This window comes from Oryctolagus cuniculus, chromosome 8 (assembly GCF_964237555.1).
Source record: "Oryctolagus cuniculus chromosome 8, mOryCun1.1, whole genome shotgun sequence".
Classification (NCBI taxonomy): domain Eukaryota; kingdom Metazoa; phylum Chordata; class Mammalia; order Lagomorpha; family Leporidae; genus Oryctolagus; species Oryctolagus cuniculus.
Genome location: NC_091439.1, coordinates 77611364 through 77632729, shown reverse-complemented (window position 1 = coordinate 77632729; position 21366 = coordinate 77611364). Strand labels below are relative to the sequence as shown.

Genomic DNA, 21366 nt, shown 5'->3' with positions numbered 1-21366 from the left:
GGTTGCCCCTCTTCCAGGCCAGCTCTCTGCTGTGGCCCAGGAGTGCAGTGGAGAATGGCCCGAGTGCTTGGGCCCTGCACCCACATGGGAGACCAGGAGAAGCACCTGGCTCCTGGCTTCGGATCAGCGTGATGCGCCGGCCACAGCACGCCAGCCATTGCGGCCATTGGAGGGTGAACCAACGGCAAAAGGAAGACCTTTCTCTCTGTCTCTCTCTCTCACTGTCCACTCTGCCTGTCAAAAAAAAAAAAAAGATTAGAACGAAGGGAAGATACAGGAATAATTGAGTTCTATAAGCAGGGAACTGAGACAGGCAGAACAGTCATTAAATTCCAACTAAAATTTTCAGTGTAGAAGGGGTCTTGGAAATGACGAAATCCAGGAGTAGCCAGCATCCTTTAGAGCAGTGATCTTATAGACATGGATGCAGAGGAACCAGGTATTTTTGCAAAGTCCACCGGATGATTCTCATGCATACTCAGATTAGGAACCACTACAAGAAGGTTAAGACTTTCCAGAGCCAGCACATCCCAGAAACGGCACAGGACTCACTATCACCACAATCCTGGCCCTCTAACTCCACTTACCATCTAAAGCCCCAAGTCAAGACTCCTGAAATATTTTAATGCCATCAGGGAAACGGCAGTAAGTTCCAACTCTAATATACCTATCAAAGACACTTGTTTCCCATCATAACTGCTCTCCAGAAAAAACACTGGTTTTTCCAACACGGTTTGGATAGCATACTTCCTATACAACACTAATACATTTGTTATTTGTTAAATATAAATTGAGCATCCCAAATCCAAGAATCTGAAATCCACAATGCTCCCCAAGGCCAAACTTTTTAAGTACCAACATGATGTCCAAATGGAAAATTCTATACCAGATGCTTTAGGTGAGTTGTAGTCAAAATACAGCCACAGTAAGTATTATGTGTAAAATTACCTTCAGGCTGTTTGTATAGGTATAAATGAAACAAAAATGAATTTTATATATAGACTGGGGTCCCTTCCTCAAAATATTTCATTGTTGATATGCACACACTCAAAAATCTAAAACCTGAAACACTTCCATTCTCAAGCCTTTTAGATAAAGAGATACTCAACCTGTTATGGCAGATGATTGGTTCATAAGATAATTAAACTGGAGGGTACAATCATAGCTACTGAATTTTAAAAATGAGGAAACTGGTACCAGAAGTATTAGTAATCTGTCCAGAGTTTCTAGAACTGAATTCCCCTTTTTTAGGTCAATAAATTAGACTAAACTTCCCCCACAGTTACTGTCTGACAGATGAACTAATAGACAATGAGTAGCATCATTAATTTTTGACCTGGTTTTTTTCACATATAATGCAATTCTCTGTGACTTCTAAGAATGTTTTTGTTGAAAATAAGTGTTGCTGGGCCGGCACCACGGCTCACTAGGCAAATCCTCCGCCTGCAGCGCCAGCACCCCGGGGTTCTAATCCCGGTTAAGGCTCTGGATTCTGTCCCGGTTGCTCCTCTTCCAGTCCAGCTCTCTGCTGTGGCCCGGGAAGGCAATGGAGGATGGCCCAGGTCCTTGGGCCCTGCACCCGCATGGGAGACCAGGAGGAAGCACGTGGCTCCTAGCTTTGGATAGGCGCAGCACCAGCCATAGCGGCTATTTGTGGGGTGAACCAATGGAAAAAGGAAGATCTTTCTCTCTGTCTGTCTCTCTCTCTCACAATCTAACTATGCCTGTAAAAAAAAAAAAGAAAGAAAGAAAGAAAGAAAGAAAGAAAGAGAAAAAATGTGTTGCTGACGCATGAGGGATGATGGCAACGGAATAGAAGACCACACAAAAAACTTAACTGAATACTTAAAATACATCAAATAGCTCCTTTTTAATATTAGGACAACTCAAAGTAAATTAAAGGGAAATCATGAATATTTTTTAAGAAATAACAGTTTTAGGTAGGCAATTGTGAGGAAGATGACCATCATACAACCCAAAGCCACGTGATTCTTCCACAAGCTCCAGGGTGAGAGATCGATGCCCTGATTGGTCAGATACTCCTCGCCAGTACATCTGAAATTCAACAGAGCAAGAGTGTGAGTTCAGTGCTAGCATCTATCAAACCCCATCAATCCATTCATGTTCCACAGTTAAAGAAAGAAGCCAAGTATTCGATAGTTCTCCCTTCCTATGGGAGTACTTCTCAAAGGGGCAGGTGTTGTGGTGCAGAGGGTTGGCTAAGCTGCCTCTTCAGATTCCCACATCCCATCAGAGTCCTGGCACCTCCGCTTCCCATCCAGCTTCCTGGAGATGTGCACCCTGGGAACAGCAGGTGATGGCCTAAGTACCTGAGTCCTGCAACGCCCATCAAAGATCCAGCTGGAGTTTCAGGCTTTTGTTCTTGGCCTGGCCCCAGTGTTCCAGCCATTTGGGGAGTGAGCCAGGGAAATTAAGGTATCTCACCACCCCATCACCACCACCACTACCACCACCAAATAAAAACTCCGAGGGGAAAAACGGCTGTGGGAAAATGGCATTAAAAGATAACTTTCTTTTGGGGCAAAAATGCTTTGAGAGCTAGTAATGGCCGGCGCCTCAGCTCACTAGACTAATCCTCCACCTGCAGCACTGGCATCCTGTGTTCTAGTACCAGTTGGGGCACCAGATTCTGTCCCAGTAACTCCTCTTCCAGTCCAGCTCTCTGCTGTAGCCCAGAAAGGCAGTGGAGGATGGCCCAAGTGCTTGGGCCCTGCACACGCATGGAAGACCAGGAGGAAGTACCTGGCTCCTGGCTTCAGATTGGTGCAGCGCGCCGGCCATAGCGGCCATTTGCGGGGTGAACCAATGGAAGGAAGACCTTTCTCTCTGTCTCTCTCTCTCACTGTCTAACTCTGCCTGTCAAAAAAAAAAAAAAAAAAAAAAAAAAAGAGAGAGAGCTGGTAATGGATACTGTGGTTACCCAGCTTCAAGACTTACAGCACAGGCAGTAATCAGGTTTAAGCCTCTGAAGTGTAACAGCTGGAGTAGACTGGGATGGCAGGGCCCTGCCACGGCCTGGTACAAAAACTATCTGGTGCTCCCAGTTACCGCTGGGTACCATGTGTTGGTGCACCACTTGGAATCCAGCAGTTCCCCAAACAACCACTGCCTGTCTTTACTGTAAGAGTAGTGTCCTGCTTCGTCCTGTCAGGACAAGGCCTTAGCTTACGCGTCCTATGAAGTCTATGGTGGCTCCTCATATGGGCGCCACTTTCCCCACCCACTTCATCACGACCAGCTGGCTGGCAGTGACTTGGGGCCTCAAAGAAGTCACACACAGATCAAACCCAAGGCAGCGGGTAGAACTCAGAAAACCTCTCTCCAGGCCGGTGCTGTGGCACAGTAAGCTAAGCCTCTACCTGTAGTGCTAGAATCACATATGGGCACTGGTTCAAGTCCCGGCTGCTCCACTCTGATCCAGCTCTCTGCTAATGGCCTGGGATAGCAGTAGAAGATGGCCCACGTCCTTGGGCCCCTGAACCCACAGGGGAGACCCAGAAGAATCTCCTGGCTCCCAGCACTGGTCCAGCTCAGCTCTGGCCACTGCAGCTATTTGGGGAGTAAACTAGCAGTTGAAAGACCTTTCTCTCTGTCTCTTTTTCTCTCTGACTGTAACTGTTCCTCTCAAATAAATAAATCAAATATTTGAAACAAAAAAAAAAAAAGAAAAAATCTCTCTCCCCTCTCCCTAGAGGTTTCTCACATGATAATTCAAAATACTAATTTATCCTATTACTAATAATTATTCCTATTGACATTCAAGAGAGATTTGAGATACCACTCTCATTCATTTATGCATCGAAATTGAAACTTCAGGGACCAGCATTGCAGTATAGTGGGTAGAACTGCAACATGCAACGCTGGCCTCTCATATGGATACTGGTTTGTGTCCTGTTTGCTCCAATCCAGCTCCATGTTAATGCACCTGGGAAAAGCAGTGGAGGATGGTCCAAGTACTTGAGCCCCTGCACCCACGTGGGAGACCCAGCTGAAGCTCTTGGCTCCTGGCTTCAGCCTGGCCCAGCCCTAGCCATTGTGGCCATCTGGGGAGTGAATCAGCAGATAAAAGTTCTCTGTCTCTATCTCTCTTTCTATCTCTCCCTCTGTAACACTTTCAAATAAATGAATATTTTTTAAAAATTGAAACTTCCCATTAATCATAGAAAAGGACATGCTATTAAATTTCTTAAAAGAGTATCCTCTAATTTTATTAAAACCTGCATTTCTATTTTAATGACATTAGGCAAAAATGAGATTTCCTTTTCAACTCAGTGAAATGTGTGTGGATTTGTTTAGGGGATACATCCTTTTGCACGGAGTATTCTGAATCAGTTGAAGCAAAAAAAGAATTAAAAAAAGAATGACAACTGTGCAGCCTTTTATTTCACGATGTCTCCAAAGCATGGGATGCAGAAGTGCCAGGATCTTCACAGAGAAAACGCACACCCCCTTTATACGAGTGCTGCTTTTTAGCTCCTCCTCCTGTCCACGGGTTAGACACATCACCCATACAATTCTAGGACTCTAAGCCCTATTAAAATATCCAAGCAGCTCATCTCAAACTCAAATATTCTCAAGAATCACACCACAATAAGAAGGCAACGCATTAGGACACTGAATGCAAACTTACATTGCATAGTCACAGGTACTGTTTGCCGTGACATTCAGTCCTGGGCAGAAGTTCTGTCCCAAAAATTCATTATACTGCAAAGCCTATAACACAACGGGAGCAGGGCAAAGTAAATAGTTTCAAATTTCAAAAAGTTTCCAAAGAATTATCACAATCATGTCCTCTGAGTGTGGTCTTTATTGCTATTTCTAAAAACAGCAGGTTTCACATTCACGGTCTTTCTAACAACAAAGCAACTGTTTTCTCTGGCAGGGAAGAGGCCTAGGCTTTGGATTTTTTGGTTTGTCCAATACAAAGGAACCAAATGTCTGGCTAAGAGGGGAGATCTCTGGCTACATTACCCCATGGCTCTTTCCTTCTCTTCTCAACTTTCTAATTTTATATGATTTTATTAATTTATTGTCATAATCTTTTGCTCTTGCTGATTTTCATCAAATCCAGCTGTGATTCTCCAGAGTTAGAAACTCAATTATGCTATATTCACACAATGACAGTTTTCTTTAGCCAAAGCAAATATGGCTATGTGTATTATTTAGTCTTGGTTTTCCTTCTACTCCCTCTTTCAATATAAACTATCAATTCTAGTCTACCATCTTCTCATTTGCTTACTGAACTGAAACACGGCAGTATGTTTTCTACCAGTTACTCGATCTGTCTTCTTTAAGGGGAGATACCTTCCTTCCCTTACCTCCCTCACACTCTGAGATGACTGGAGAAAATCCCAGTGACCCCTGACCTGTGCTAAGCAGCTCTGATAGAAATTTCTCACACATTGCTCCCAAAAAGAAATTCCCAGGTGGGAGATTTTCCCCACCATGCCTGGGTAAATGAGGGGGAGAGGCTTTATTTCAGCTCTTCCTAGCTTGGGAACCCAATCACAGGGACAGCCAAGGACAACTTACGGTATAGCCATATTTAGGGATGCTCAAGTACTGAAGCCAGGACAGCCAAGATGCAATGGTTGTGAGGTTTACCAACAGACCTGAGAAAATCTATGAAAGAAAACGCCCAGGGTCAAAACCGGTTGAGTGATTACATGAAGGAATATAAAATATCCTCAAGTCACCTACAACCTGCTACACACTCCTGCTCAGCCCAGCTCTTCCTGGATATTCTTTCCACTTACTCCAAACGCCTGCTAAATCTTCCTCCCTTGCATTTGCATATTTGTACATTTCTGAAGTTGTTTATGGCTTTAAAGGGCGGATAATATACCTGTAATCTATATTAGATCTTCCATTTACTTGGAAGATCTTTAATTGTCAAGACCATTCTCAGCTTTCCCTTTAACTGCACACAGCAGAAAATCAAGAACAGGGGCCGGTGCCGTGGCTCACTTGGTTAATCCTCTGCCTGCGGCACCGGCATCCCATATGAGCCCCTAGTTCTAGTCCTGGCAGCTTCTCTTCCAGTCCAGCTCTCAGCTGTGGCCAGGGAGGGCATGGAGGATGGCCCAAGTGCTTGGGCTTTGCACCCAAATGGGAGACCAGGAGGAAACACCTGGATCCTGGCTTCGGATCGGTGTAGCACCAGCCATAGTGCCCATTTGCAGAATGAATCAACGGAAGGAAGACCTTTCTCTCTGTCTCTCTCACTGTCTATAACTCTACCTGTCGAATAAAAAGAAAAGAAAATCAAGGACCGCTGTCCTTTAGTATTCATGGAGCACTGGTCCAGGACACCCCCTACTCCCACATACACACACACAGATGCTGAAGTTTCTGATTCCAAATGGTGTACTATTTACACATAACCCATATACACCCTGATACTTTAAGTATACACATCTTACACATTTTAAATCATTCCTAGATCACTTGCAATACTTAATATAATATAAATACTATGTAAACAGTTGTTTACTGTATTGTTCAGGGAATAATGACAAGAAAAAAGTCTGTTCATGTTTGGTACAAATGCAGCTTTTCCCCCAAATATTTTCAATCCACAGTTAAACCCACTTTGGACAAACAGCTGGCAGTTCTTTAAAACCAGCTGAATGTCAGGCAAATAACCTGTCATTTTAGTCTGTATGTATCTTCTAATCAAACTTCTGATTTCCAGAGATCAACCTTATCAAGGTTTCATAACTTGTGAGCAAGAAGCATCTTCGAAAGCTAATGTGCAGTGGTATATTAACTAAAGCGATAGTGACCATTTGGAAACAGTGGCCCAAAAGGCTGGATAAGGAGGAGGGAAGCCAGTGCGTCCCCTCACACAGGCTGTGTTTCAGTACACATCTTCCTCAAAACATCAGAGTCCCATTTACAGAATCCCCCAAGGCAGGTTTTACACAGCAAGGGAGCGTGCAGGTAGACGCACAGTTCACACAGTTCACACACTCACCATCATGAACACGAACAAGATGTTCATGAGAAGCATGGCCATGGACACCACGCTCTGACCCGCTGCTATGGCCAGTGCCATGGAACTGCCAGAATACGCCACCATCATAAGGGTAAACATCATGATGAAGAAAGCATCTGCCGTTGGTTTCAACCCTGGGTCAGACAGAAAGCAAGAGGTCAACCCAACTGCCTAGGTGCCATGAATGTGGAATTGTGTATTGGGCATGCAACACCATGATATTTTCAGAAACCAGTATCAAAATGAAATATAGTTATCTACTATCTAACTACCCCAGATCAACAAATTCATTGCTTCCCTCTGTGTAACTGCATAAAGTTGCCATATAGTTTTCTTTTTTCTACTTAACTACATAAGCACATTTTCTTGTATTATGCATATTTGTATGTGTAATTATGAACAATTTCTGAGTTCCTGACAAGGGGCGCTACAGGCAACACAACTGGACAACATTCTACTGCCTTCTCTTCTTATAGGAAACCCACCAGTAGTGTATTCGTTTACCCAGACATCACTGCACTGCTCACTATTGCTGTAACTACATGAGTAAAGAAACTGTGACCATCAGGGTTGCATGAACTCACAGTGGCTTTATTATCTGCATCCATAACCTAATCATCTGGACAAACTACCATCTACCTCGGAGAGAATGGTGCTACCTCACGTTTCATAAGATATATTTTATATACTATATTGTGCCAATTCTACAGGTCACACAGTCTGAAAAGTTTTGCAATAGCTCTAAGAATACCAGTCAGGAGTCCAGGGGTCAAGATCTTTCTCCTAATTATGAGATATCTCTCATTGGTAAAATGGAAGGCTTAAGCTTAATCAGGCATTCTCATGCTGTAGTACCTGACCAAAACTAAGTATCTTGAGCACGTTTGTGTATGTCAGTGACATACATGAAAATTCTGATACACTGAGCCTGGAGGAAGCTTGGGCATACACAAATGATGTTGCCTACACTTATGTATCAAGATAATATCTCAGCTCCTCCAACAGAGTCTCTCAAATACTTTTATAAATTCTTTCATTGCTTGTGCCTGACACAGCCTACCTCAGTAAAATACAACTTTAAATAGCTGTACAAGCCTGGGGAGGAAAAACCCTTAACAAAAATGGCAACAGGGAAGAGCTATTTTACAGTGCACAATACAGACTGACACTTCCCCATCCCAGGGCTTGGTCTCTAGGTCTGAGAACCAAACCACACTGGCACAGGGAAACTGGATGCCCATCCAGCTCAAGACTTAAGACCCATCCTTTTTGCTCGTTACTTACCTAACATGAAGTATATTATACAAGTAAATATAATACTTGGCAACAACTGCATGAGTAGTAAATCAGAAAACAGTTTTCCAAAGAAATAAGATGATACTCTGTAGTATCCACTGATGTATTCGTGTCTGTGGAACAGAAGCACATGTTGCACACCCCAGATTAGAAGGCACAGACCAGGTGAGACTGCTTGCTGGGCAGACTTCCACTGCCACAAGAACCTAACACCACAGCTCCTCACAGCCTCCAGGCTAACCCCACCCCGCCCTGCAGCGCCTTAGATGTCAGCTTCCTCCCTGAACACCCATGAAGTCTCCCTTCAGTCGTCTGTCTCATTCTTCATGAAGGTTTGTCTGACCACGAAGGTGGCACTGTTATTCTCCAAGCCCCCTATGCAGCTTCGCATTACTAAACACTTTCTACTTCTACTCTCTTGTGAGAGAGAGAGAGAGAGAGAGAGAGAGAGAGAGAGAGAGAGAAAGGAAGGAAGGAAGGAAGGAAGGAAGGAAGGAAGGAAGGAAGGAAGGAAGGAAGGAAGGAAGGAGAAAGAAGAAAGAAGAAAGAAGAAAGAAGAAAGAAGAAAGAAGAAAGAAGAAAGAAGAAAGAAGAAAGAAGAAAGAAGAAAGAAGAAAAAAGAAAGAAAACCTGGGGCTGACATTGTGGTGCCGTGGGTTAAGCCACTGCTTGCAGTGCTAGCATCCCATACAGGAGGAGCGCCAGTTCAAGTCCCTGCTGCTCTGCTTGTAATCCAGCTGCCTGCTATGTGTCTGGGAAGGCAGCAGAAGATGGCTCAAGTAGTTGGTGCCCTGCCACCCATGTGGGAAACCAGGATCAAGTTCCTGCCTCCTGGTTTCAGCCAGGCCCAGACTTGGCTATTGTAGCCATCTGGGGAATGAACCAACAGATAGAAGATCTCTCCCTTGGTCTCTCTCTCTCTGTTGCTCTGCATTCAAATAAACAATTTTAAAAACAACAACAAAGGTGTCTCCCTTCAATGATCTGCCTGTCAGTCATATATCCCTGTCCGTTGTCAAATCTTAATCCTCATGCATCCTGAAATCATTCTCCCACATCTCCAAATTATTCCCTACTATCTTCACTCTTTCCCTCCCGAGTGATTCCTCCACATGTGAGCAGAGGCGAATCTCTCCATCTCTGGAAACAGCAAAGCAGCCCTCTTGTTACTGGGAGAGTGCCTTCTGGCTCTGCCCACTTCCTAGTCCAGGGAGGCTGAACTGGCTCTCACTCTTTGTCCACTTTGCCTCCCCACATTCAAGTGGTTGCTAAATGGGCCACACAACCTCTCCTTGCAAGGGTCATCCTGCCTATTATTTGCTAACAACAAGGGTACACTTGGGCTCCTGCATGGCTCGCTTTCTCTGCAGCAGGTGAGCTTGCTGACTGGGCCCTACCATACAACTCTTCTTCTCCCTTCTGACGCATGTTCTCACTTAATAGTGGGTAGCCCCATGCATATTGCAAAACTTCATGTTGAACATGATAGCATACAATGCTTTTTTGGAAATTTTAAAAATAAGAACAGAAAAGAAAACAAAAACCACTAGTAATCCCCAGGATCCCATCCTTGGCCCAATCCTGGAGGTGACCAGGTAGACCAACAGACATAGATGCCTTTTTCAGGACACAGCTCTACTCACATAAAGAGCTTCTTCTCCACTACAAAGAGCTCCACGGCCGACATGCTGCTGAAGCACTGGTTGGTGGTGAGGAAGAAGAGCACCCCAGCTCTGCCAGGAGAGGAAGGAAGCAAAAGTACCACGGTCAACGCACCACTCATGGGTCAATTTTCCACCCACAAAACTTGTTCCACAAAGGATATCTTACAACATTAAACAGGCCCCAAAAAGTAAAACTGTCCTGGCTGAAATAAAGAAGAGAGGGTGGGCACTGGGCCTAGCAGGTAAGACACTGCCTGGGACACCTGCATCCCACATCACAGAGCCTAGGTTTGAGTCCTAGCTCTGCTTTCAATTCCAGCTTTCTGCCAGTATTCACCATGAGAGGCAGCAGCTGACAGCTCAAGTAGCTGAGTCCCTGTCACCTATGTGTGGGAGACCTGGACTGTGTTCAAGGCTCCTGGCTCTGGCCTGGGCCAACCCTGACTGGGGAATAAACTGGTACATCTCTCTGTATTTAAAATAGGGAAGAAAGAAAGGAAAGAAAGGAAGGAAAGAAAGGAAAGAAAGGAAAGAAAGGAAAGGAAGGAAGGAAGGAAGGAAGGAAGGAAGGAAGGAAGGAAGGAAGGAAGGAAGGAAGGGAAGAAAAGAAAAGAAAAGAAAAGAAAAGAAAAGAAAAGAAAAGAAAAGAAAAGAAAAGAAAAGAAAAGAAAAGAAAAGAAAAAGAAAAAGAAAAAGAAAAGGAAAAGAAAAGAAAAGAAAGGGAAAGGGAAAGGGAAAGGAAAGGAAAGGAAAGGAAAGGAAAGGAAAGGAAAAGGGAAAGGGAAAGGAAAGGAAAAGAAAGGAAAAGGAAAAGAAAGGAAAAGAAAAGAAAAGAAAAGAAAAGAAAAGAAAAGAAAAGAAAAGAAAAGAAAAGAAAAGAAAAGAAAAGAAAAAAGAAAAGAAAGGAGGGAAGGTTAGGAAGGAAAGGAAAATAGTTCATAGGCACGCAAATATTATTATAGATTTTTTATTTTTAAAGATTTATTTTTATTTGAAAGGCAGAGTTACAGAAATTGAAAGACCAAGAGAGAGACAGAGACAGAGACAGAAACAGAGGCAGACAGAGATTTCCGTCCACTGATTGGTTCACTCCCTAAATGGCTGCAATGGCCAGGGCTAGGCCAGCCTGAAGTCAGGAGCCAGGAGCTTCATCTGGATGCCCCATGTGGGTGCTGGGGCACAAAACACTTGGACTATCTTCCACTGCTTTCCCAGGCTCATTAGCAAGGAGCTGGATCAGAAGTGGAGCAGCCAGGATTCAAATCCACACCAATATGGGATGCCAGTGTTGCAGCTGGCAGCTTTACCTGCTATGCCACAATGCCGGCCCCTCAAAAATGGTTTTAACACTTAAGGAATGAAGAACTAAGTGTACAAGCTGTTTTAAAAGTAAATATTTATACGACAATTAAAATGAATGGAAAATAGCCAGGCCCAGTAGACAAATAGCGATGTACCTTTCTGTACAGAAATGAATCTAATGATATCAAGTTAAAACCTAATTTAAGAAACCTGAGACACAGCCTAGTTCAATTTATTGTCATACATCTAACGGTACAATAATATTCCCAGTGATTCTGAAACAGTAGACAGTGAAATTCCTTCTAAATCACAAGATGATTTATTTTATAGTAAGTGAGGTTTTTTATTAGCACAGAACTTATGCATCCTAATTCCTGTCAAGGTAGTAACCCACATGTCATACCTGCTTGCTGATCTGATGTTTTATTTTATTGTGCATTATTCTGGACTGTATCTACCACTCTGTGCAGTAACTGACACACTGGACCTTCTGACCATCACCTCCTCATTCGCTCCACCCCCGGCTCTGGCAATCACCACCTTACTCGCCAGTGCTGAGACTGATTGTCTTAGATGCTACCTTAGTGAAAACATGCAATATTTATTTCTTCACACCTCACTTACTTCACTTACTGTAATGTTCTCCAATTCAATACATGCTATCACAAATCACAGTATTTATTCTTCATACTGAGTACTACATGTATAGGTGTACATGCACCACATTTTCTTTATCCATTCATCTGATGACACTTAGGTTGATTCCTTGTTTTGCCTATTACAAGCAGTAATGCAATGAACGTGGTAGTGCAGACGTCTCTTCAACATATATCACATCTTTCGGGTAAATGCCCAGAGATGGGATACAGGATCCAAAGAGTAATTTTTCAAAATACCTTTTCCTTAGCATAGACTAATTAAGGGTTTCAATGGCAAGCTTTCCAGTGCATCATTAAAATTTCAATTGGAGACAGATTTCTTATTTGACTTCCCAAATGCCTCTTTTTGCACAAAATAAAAGATTCTTGGCCTCTAGGGTCTATAGGGTCTGTGACATCTATGCTGGAAAGGAAATGGCATCTGAGGCGGGTGCTGTGGCATAGAGGTAAAGCCACCCCCAATGATGCCTACATCCCAAATGGGCACCAATTCATGCCCTGACTGCTCCACTTCCAATCCAGGTTCTTGCTAATGGCCTGGGAAAGAAGCAGAAGATGGCCCAAGTGTTTGGGCCCCTGCATCCACATGGGAGACCTGGGGGAAGCTACTGGCTCCTGGCTTCAGCCTTTCCCAACCCTGGCCATTGGATTCATCTGGGGAGTGAACCAGCAGATAGAAGATCCCTTTCTCCCTCTCCCTTTCTCTAGAACTCTTTCAAATAAATAAATTAGTTTTTTTTTTTTTAAAAAAAAAAGAAAGAAACAGCATCTATGCAGAGTATTAGCCATCCATTACTGTGCCCTTGGAAACAACCCAGAGACTGCAGTCCTTGGGGAAGGTAAAAGGATGAACAAGGGCACAGCTCTGGAAATCATCACAATGATAACCTCATGAGATATGAGATATCAGATTCTGTGTGGAAAAAAAAAGTATTTTACCTGAATAAGGATCAACTTTTATGTTTATTCCTTCTTTCAAAAAGAATCGGCTTTCCCCAGACTTCAAAATGGATTTAACCTAAGCTTCTGCAGCCTTCCCCAGTAGTAGAATGGGACGATCCCATCCAGCCCTGTGGCCTTGGGGAAGTTAGCACAGAGCCCCGGTTCCTCCCACAGATTCTCTTCAGCACACGGACTAGGAGAACGCTGAGGTCTGGGCCACCGTGGAGCACCTACATTCAGAACATGACAGGGTCATGGAAAAGTCTCATCATGCGGGCAGGCACGTGGCACACCAGTTAGAATGCCAGATGGAGCCAGCTGCACCCCAACTCAGAGTCCCTGTGTTCTATTCCCGGCTAGGCTATGGGTTCCAGCTTCGCACAAATGTGCACCCTGAGAGGCAACAGGTGATGGTACAACCCATGTGTGAGACCCCAACTGTGTTCCCAGCTACTGCCTTTGGCCTGGCCCAGACAGAGCACTGGGCTAAGCTGCTGCCTGCAATACCAGCATCCCCTAGGAGCACCAGTTCAAGCCCAGGCTGTTCCACTTTGATCCATCTCCCTGTTATTGCTCCCTGGGAAAGCAGCGGAAGACGGATGAAGTGCTCGGGCCCCTACCACTCATGTGGGAGCCCTGGATGGAGTTCCAGGCTCCTGGCTTTGGCCTGGCCCACCCCCAGCCATTCTAGCCATGTGGGGATTACTCAGCAGACGGAAGATCTCTCAATTTCTGTCTCTCTATGTCACTCTGCCTGTCAAATAAACAAAAAAAATTTTAAAAAAGAATAGAAAATGGTGCCGCAGTTATGGAAGATAGTATGGCAGTTCCTCCAAAACTTCCCAGTGTTTCTCCATGACCCAGCAATTCTAGTTCTGGACATTCACCCAAAGAACTGAAACCAGGACCTCCAACAGGTATGTATGCACTCACAGCAGCATTATTCACGATGCCAAAAGGTGGAAGCAGCACAAGTGTCCATCAGTGGGTGAATGGGTAAAGAAAACGTGGTTTATACATAGAAGGGAATGTTACTCAGCCTTGACAAAGAGACTCTGATACACCCAACAATACGGACGAACTTTGCAGACATTATGCCAAGGGGAATAAGCCAGTCACTGTGAGATTCCACATGGTTCTTGTTTAATGAGTAAGGGATTTCCATTTAGGAAGATGAGACTTGTCAAGATAAGTGGTGATGGTGGTTGCAACAACGTGACTGTATTTAATGCCTCTGATATCTACACTTAAAGACTGTTAAAAGTATAAAATTTATGTTCACATGTCTTATCACTTATCCATACACATATACTTATACAGCAAAGCTTTCAATTCACTGATTCACCTTACTCCTCAATAAGAAAGTGACATTTACCTGTACTTTTCTTAAATTAAGACTCTTAAATGTACTTTCATAAGCTTGAACAAAGTAACAACATGGTCTCAAGATCCAAGGTCCGGCTGGCGCCACACCTCACTAGGCCAATCCTCCGCCTGCAGCGCTGGCACACCGGGTTCTAGTCCCAGTCGGGGCGCCAGATTCTGTCCCGGTTGCCCCTCTTCCAGGCCAGCTCTCTGCTGTGGTCAGGGAGTGCAGTGGAGGATGGCCCAAGTCTTTGGGCTCTGCACCCGCATGGGAAACCAGGAGAAGCACCTGGCTCCAGGCTTCAGATCAGCGCGATGCGCTTGCCGCAATGCACCGGCCACGGCGGCCATTGTAGGGTGAACCAACGGCAAAAGGAAGACCTCTCTCTCCGTCTCTCTCTCTCTCACTGTCCACCCTGCCTGTCAAAAAAAAAAAAAAAAAATCCAAGGTCCAAACTGACTTACCTATTCTGGATTCCAGTAGAATCATTTTTTAGCCCAAAGTAAATGGCACCGATAACCAGTCCCAACACAGTTGTGACAATTATCTTTTCAAAAAGAAAAACAGAAAAAGAAAGAGTTTCAATTAGAGATAAAAACGCACCTAAACCATTCATTATTATAGCATATGTATCTACTCAATCATTATTATTGCATATGTATCTACTCAATCAGCTGTCTCCAATAGCTTAGACACTGTGAGTGACCTGGCCCAGAGTCCTTGGCAGAATAACACAGGACACATGAGACTTCTTTCTAAATTAAATTAAAACTTTAGTTCTCTGGGGTTTGAAGACAACATATCAGAAAAGTGGAGATTCCCAGGGCTCTGCTTTTAGAGGAAGAATCCAAAGTCCAAGGGACCACGCTCTAAGCTGAACTCTCACCCTGTGTGCCCGGGAACAGGCCCTGTTTTATAATTCTAGTGGTTCAAGGGAAAACAGGATGTTCTTATTCTGAACCTTGGAAATAAATAAAAGTTTAAAAACACACATACGCAAAATCTAACAATGGAATTGTTCATATCAGGGAAGGCAGAGGCACACTGAAGTCTGCCTATCCAAGCTCTGGGGGTGAGTGGCGGTGGCACGCCTGCCCTGGGAAAGTGCAAGGTCATGGTCACCAAAGCATCAGCCAGCGTTCCGTGTGGGCACCTGGGGCTTCCGGTGCTGCTCCCTGGCACTCTGCTCCACCAGCCTCAGCCAAGGAGCCCTACAGCCCGTGCTGCACACCGAGGCTGCAGACTCTCACCTCCTTATCTACCTTCGCCCATTCAATCTGTGTGGCGTGCTTCTAAAGAGACTAGACAAATATCACGTCTGCTTTTAGGATTCAGGGTCTCTTAAGGACACTTCAGTTAGCATTATAATCACTCAAGGACATGGCTGGCATGAAGCAAATCAAAGTGGAAAAAGCGCATTGTGACCTGTGAAGAGCACGATCTGGAAAAAATACTACTTAGATGTCTCACTTACGGAGATGTCCTTTCAAATTTCCTCGGCTAATAAGACAGAAATTTGGAAATCCATTGCCTGCATAATTTCATTACCCTCAGAAAAAAACGATGCCACTTCACCAGGTTAAGCTTCCCAAACGAATGCTGATGACCCTATCAACAAGCAGGCACACACATCTTTACGAGAGGTACACTGTCACACGGTATAACCTTGTATTTTATTATCTGAAAGGCAGAGAAACAGAAACAGACAGAGACATCTCCCATTTAATGGTTCACTCCTCAAACAGCCACCATAGCCAGGGCTGGTCCAGGCCAAAACCCAGAACCTGGAACTCAATGCCTGTCTCCCACATGGATGGCAGGGACCCAAGGACTTGAGCCAACCCTTGCTGCCCCCCAGGGCGTCCATTAGGAGGATGCAGGAATGGATAGCACAGCTGTGACATGAACCCAGGCACAGCTGTAGAGGATGCGGGCATCCCAAATGGCATCTTACGTATAACTTTTAAGAATATTTCGGCTGGGCAGGCGCCGGGGCTCACTAGGCTAATCCTCCGCCTGCGGCGCTGGCACACCGGGTTCTAGTCCTGGTTGGGGCGCCAGATTCTGTTCTGGTTGCTCCTCTTCCAGTCAGCTCTCTGCTATGGCCCGGAGTGCAGTGGAGGATGGCCCAAGTGCTGGGGCCCTGTACCCTCAAGGGAGGCCAGGAGGAAGCACCTGGCTCCTGGCTTTCGATCAGCGTAGCGCCAGCCGTAGCGGCCATTTGGGGGGTGAACCAACGGAAAAAGGAAGACCTTTCTCTGTCTCTCTCTCACTGTCAAACTCTGCCTGTCAAAAAAAAAAGAAAAAGAAAAAGAAAGTAATATTTGGGCTTTTCCAACTGGCCACTCATATTTGTTTCTTTTGCACTCAAAACTTGTTATCTTATACTAACACTGTGAGAATTATCATTAGGAGGTTTCCTAACGGTTTCAAAGTAGTTAAAGTATTTAATTGTGTCACGTATTTACAAGGTGTGCCCGTGTTATTCTTTCTTACATGAAGGAAAAGAAAACAAACAGGCAAACTAAAACTTAGACAATGTAGCACGTGACCCTGTCCATGACTTCTGTGTATCAGATCTCTGATCTCTGGCTTCTGCTTTTAATACAAGGCTACAGATGTTCAAATGTGCTTAACCAACATTTCTCAAGGTATGTTCTGAGAGATGCTTGTGACTGTCACTGGAAAAAGAAAGAAATTTATCCATAATCAAATGTTTAATATGCTCATAGAAACAATGTGTCTACAAGAGATTAATGGGAATGTCTTCCAAACTGATTTGATCAGGAAACCTTCCAAGTATGAAGGGACCATTCTCTCTCTCTCTCTCTCTCTCTCTCTCTCTCTCTCTTCTCTGTCTCTCCACCTTTTAAGTAAAAATAAATTTCTCAATCCAAGATCTTCCAAATACAACCTTTAGTTAGAGGCCAAGTCTGAGTTCTATCAATAAATAACTAATCCTAACCAAAGTACAGCTGTAAGACAACAGACACAAGCCTTATCAGCAGGAAGCCATTAAACATTCTAACAACTCCATATTCAAAAACTTCAAGAAGCAAAAAATACACAAGATGAAAGACAACAAGACATAAGTCAAATAGAGCCAGCCAGCTATTTTTTTTTTCAGCCCACTAACTGAGGATGGTTTTCACATTTTTTTGTAATGATGGGGGTGGGGAGTATATAAAAATAGTATTTATTGCAATAAAAAATTTATACAAAAACTAAAATTTCAGTGTCCATGAATAACGTTTTATTGGAATACTGCATGTTTGTTCATTTAGGTCTTAGTTCTGCTGTTTTCAGGCTAAAGTGGCAGGAATGACAACCTGATACCACATTACCCACAAAACCTACATTTACCTGGCCTTTTACCAAAAAAGGTTTATTTCCTCTTAAGCTAACATTCCAGTATTTATAAATCTGAATAAGAACTGTCCCAGTTCTGGCTATTGCAGGCATTTGGGGAGTGAACCAGCGGATGGAAGATCTCTCTATCTCACTGTAACACTTTCAAATAAATACAGAAATCTTAAAAAAAAATTCCCAAGAATAAGAACATGACTGTGTTTTACTTGTCCTACATCCCAAAGGGTGTAGGAGTAACAAATAAACAGACGTGTGGGTAGAAGACACACAGAGTCAGGAGTAGAGTACATCAGAACCAAAATCTTCCCAAGTGAGTATTTCATGGCTTAATTGAAAGAACCTGTCAGGCTACCTGAGCTATGGAGGCCTGAGGATTGCCCAGCAAATTTTTGAATGAACGCCTGATGATCCAGCAGAACTGATGACAGAAGGAGGTGACATAAGTGATCTCCTTAAAGGCTATGCTCCTCTTCTTTTTCTGAGCCCCTGCGAGTTGATCTAGTTCCGCTTTTGTTTCTCTGTAGAAGCAGGACATGGTATAAAACTCGGCTAACGTGTCTATGAGTGGCTTCTCTCTCTTAGAAGGCTCTTCAGTACTGTTGGCTTGGGAATAAAAGGAGACAAGGAAGGGAACCATTACTGACAAACTAACAACAACAACTGACTTGGGTCATCTCCCTGCCACCCCTTTCTCAGATTCTCAAAACATCTTAATGCTAAAGCTTGAGTACAAAACATTTCCGGCTCTGTCACTGCTTTAGACGTTAGCAAAACACAGCTACTCGACCTGACCGATGCCACAATCTTAGGCATGCAGCAAACGTAACTGACCTTGCTCCAATTATTTGGAACCTCATTCTTCTAAAATAGATGGCTTACCATACAGAGATATAATCATTTCTTTAAACAGTAGAAGATGGCTTCCCACACCTTTATTAATAATAGTATTGAAACCAGCTCTCTGCTGTGGCCTGGGAAAGCAGTAGAGGATGGCCCAAGTCCTTGGGTCCCTGCACCCACGATGGAGACAGAGAAGAAGCTCCTGGCTCCTGGCTTCAGATGAGCTCAGCTCCAGCCAATGCGGCCATTTGGTGAGTGGACCAGCAGATGGTAGACCTTTCTCTCTGCCCCTCCTCCCTCTGTAACTGTGCATCTCAAATTAATAAATCTTTAAAAAAGATTTGCTTTCTCCTATGCACAAATGCATCAGGTGCCAAGAATTTTTAAATACAATGTAAACAATTAGTATTTTCATGGACTCTCCCCTTAGAATAGACATATCATATAAATGCTCTTTCATAAATTAAATAAAAAACACCCACAGCATTCATGGAGAACAAAATTTATGTGTTAACTGGCACTAGGAAATTTATTAACATACCATTGACGAATCAATCATGTTTTAATTTTTGTTTTATTTGAGAGGCCAGAGAGAGAGCACTCTCTCATCCACCAGTTCACTTCCCAAATGCCCACAACAGCCAGCACTGGACCAGGGCCAGAGCCAGGAATTCTATCCAGGCCTCTCACCTCAGCGGCAGGAACCCAATGACTGTGTCACCACTGCTGCCTCCCAGAATGCATTCGAGGAAACTGGAATTGGAGGCTGGAGCCAGACAGCAAACCCAGGCATCCACATTACCCCCAGGGAATCACTCCCTCCCCCAGGCTAATGAGTCATTTCATTGCTAAACTTCAGTCAATCAATCAGGCAAAAATCCCTTAGATTCACTTACCTTCACTGCCCTCTTCCTCTCTGCTTAACACCACAGCAAAGGAGTCTCCATTGATCACATCCAGGAAGAAGTCCGCAGGGTTGTTGTAGGGCTCACAGCGGTAACCTACAAAAGAAGGCAACCCCAAGAGCACAAAGATGACCTTGGAAAAGACAGAGGATTCACTTCAGAGGGAGCAGGAGGAGTGGCTCGGGAAGCCAAGAACTAACAACATCTCCATTGCCTTCATTAAATTAGCCTTTCCTTTTACATATGCAGTCACACAACACTTCAATAATTCTCTGTCTCTGGTACCCATGAACACGTATGTTCCAAACCTCTCTTGGACTGGTCCTCATCTTCGGTGAGTCCTTACCAATCTTAACTCACAGAAACAGCTGCCAATATACACTGCTGCTCATCTGTACTTCCTCCAAAGGCTAAATATCGGTCCCAAGAAAGAAACAGTAAAAGCCCAGGTGCATCCCCCTGTCTGGGAAGGCTGAGGTGGAAGAGTTCCTCTCCTGAACACAGACGTCCACATCATCATTGGCCACGCTGCCGGAATTCCAAGGAGAGAACTAGCCTACAGGGCAGCAGTGTCAGGATGTGTGCAACACAGCACATGTGACCTGACCTCACCTTCTTAGGGCACAACCACCTGAACTCAGCTGGGCCCAGAGTCTGACTCTTAGATTCACCTGCCCTAGACTGCCGGGCTCATATACAAGGGATTTTCAAGAAGTCTATGGAAAATGCAAGTTATAAAAAAAACTATGCACTGTTTTTGTACCCAAATAAACCTCTTAATTCCATTTTTATAAACTTTTATAAACATCATGTTCTTGATTACTTTAAATGTTAGAGATTTTTAAAATAAGTTAAGAAAGACTGAATATTTAAAACTTCATCTGGAGTCATGAAGAATCATCAATAATCATATCTAAATTATCCAACTGAAGCAGACTACAGGAACCATTTAATAACTCACATAATTAATCTGAAATGTGAAGAACCAGACAGCTTTGAATTATGAAAAATGTTGGTCCATCAACATCAAATTTAGGACTAGCCTTCATATTAGCTGATGGGTCACTCACACCCTTTCAAGGCCTAAATCTGTGATCTGCTCCATGAGTCCTTATCAAGACAAACCAATTTGCCACAAGAGGAAAAGTGATAAAACCTAATCTATTATGTGGTCAAAAAGACAGTGATATTAGGCCTTTCCAAAAGTGCTCAACTGACAGAATAATTGGCTGTGAGTCCAATATGTCAAATTTTATTTTTTTAAAGATTCACTTATTGGGGCTGGCGCCGTGGCTACTTGGTTAATCCTTTGCCTCCAGTGCCAGGATCCCATATGGGCACCGGGTTCTAGTCCCAGTTGCTCTTCTTCCAGTATAACTCTCTGCTATGGCCCGGGAAAGCAGTGGAGGATGGCCCAAGTGCTTGGACCCTGCACCTGTGTGGGAGACCAGGAAGAAGCACCTGACTCCTGGCTTCAGATCGGTGTAGTTCTGGCCATAGCAGCCATTTGGGGGGTGAACCAACAGAAGGAAGACCTGTCTCTCTGTCTCTCTCTCTCTCTCACTGTCTAACTCTGTCAAATACAAGGGGAAAAAAATGATTCACTTATTTACCTGAAAGCTAGAGTTATGGGGGGGGGGGGGGCGGGGAGGGAGGGAAAGAGAGAGAGTGAGAGAGAGATCTTCCATCTGCAGGTTTTCTCCCCAAGTAGCCACAATGGCCAGGACTAGGCCAGGGCAGAGCCAGGAGCTTCATTCAGGTCTCCCACAAGGGGCATTCTCCACCGCTTTCCTAGGCACATTAGCAGGGAACTGGATTAGAAGTGGAGCAGCCGGGACTTGAACCAATCCCCATGTGGGATGCCAGTGTCGCAGGTGGTGGCTTTACTCACTATGCCATAATACCGCCCCCCCAATATGTTAATTATTGAATTTTCAGGGAATGGTCAGAGATATAGGCCCAACAGAAATACACAATCCAACTCCCTGCTAATGCACGTGGGAAA

The 21366-nt window shown here is 44.1% G+C and overlaps 1 protein-coding gene across 1 annotated transcript in view; it reads right to left on the bottom strand.

Annotated features, from left to right (window-relative positions):
- Positions 1-1845: 1845 nt before the first annotated feature.
- The window catches only part of LOC100346814 (broad substrate specificity ATP-binding cassette transporter ABCG2-like), a 52198-nt gene continuing 32677 nt past the window's right edge, over positions 1846-21366 (bottom strand). Inside the window, 9 exon segments of the mRNA XM_051819578.2 lie at positions 1846-2055; positions 4652-4734; positions 5554-5643; positions 6998-7152; positions 8303-8427; positions 9958-10047; positions 14712-14794; positions 17969-18219; positions 19353-19457. Of these exon segments, the coding sequence (XP_051675538.2) occupies positions 1908-2055; positions 4652-4734; positions 5554-5643; positions 6998-7152; positions 8303-8427; positions 9958-10047; positions 14712-14794; positions 17969-18219; positions 19353-19457 (1130 nt within the window). The 3' untranslated portion in view covers positions 1846-1907.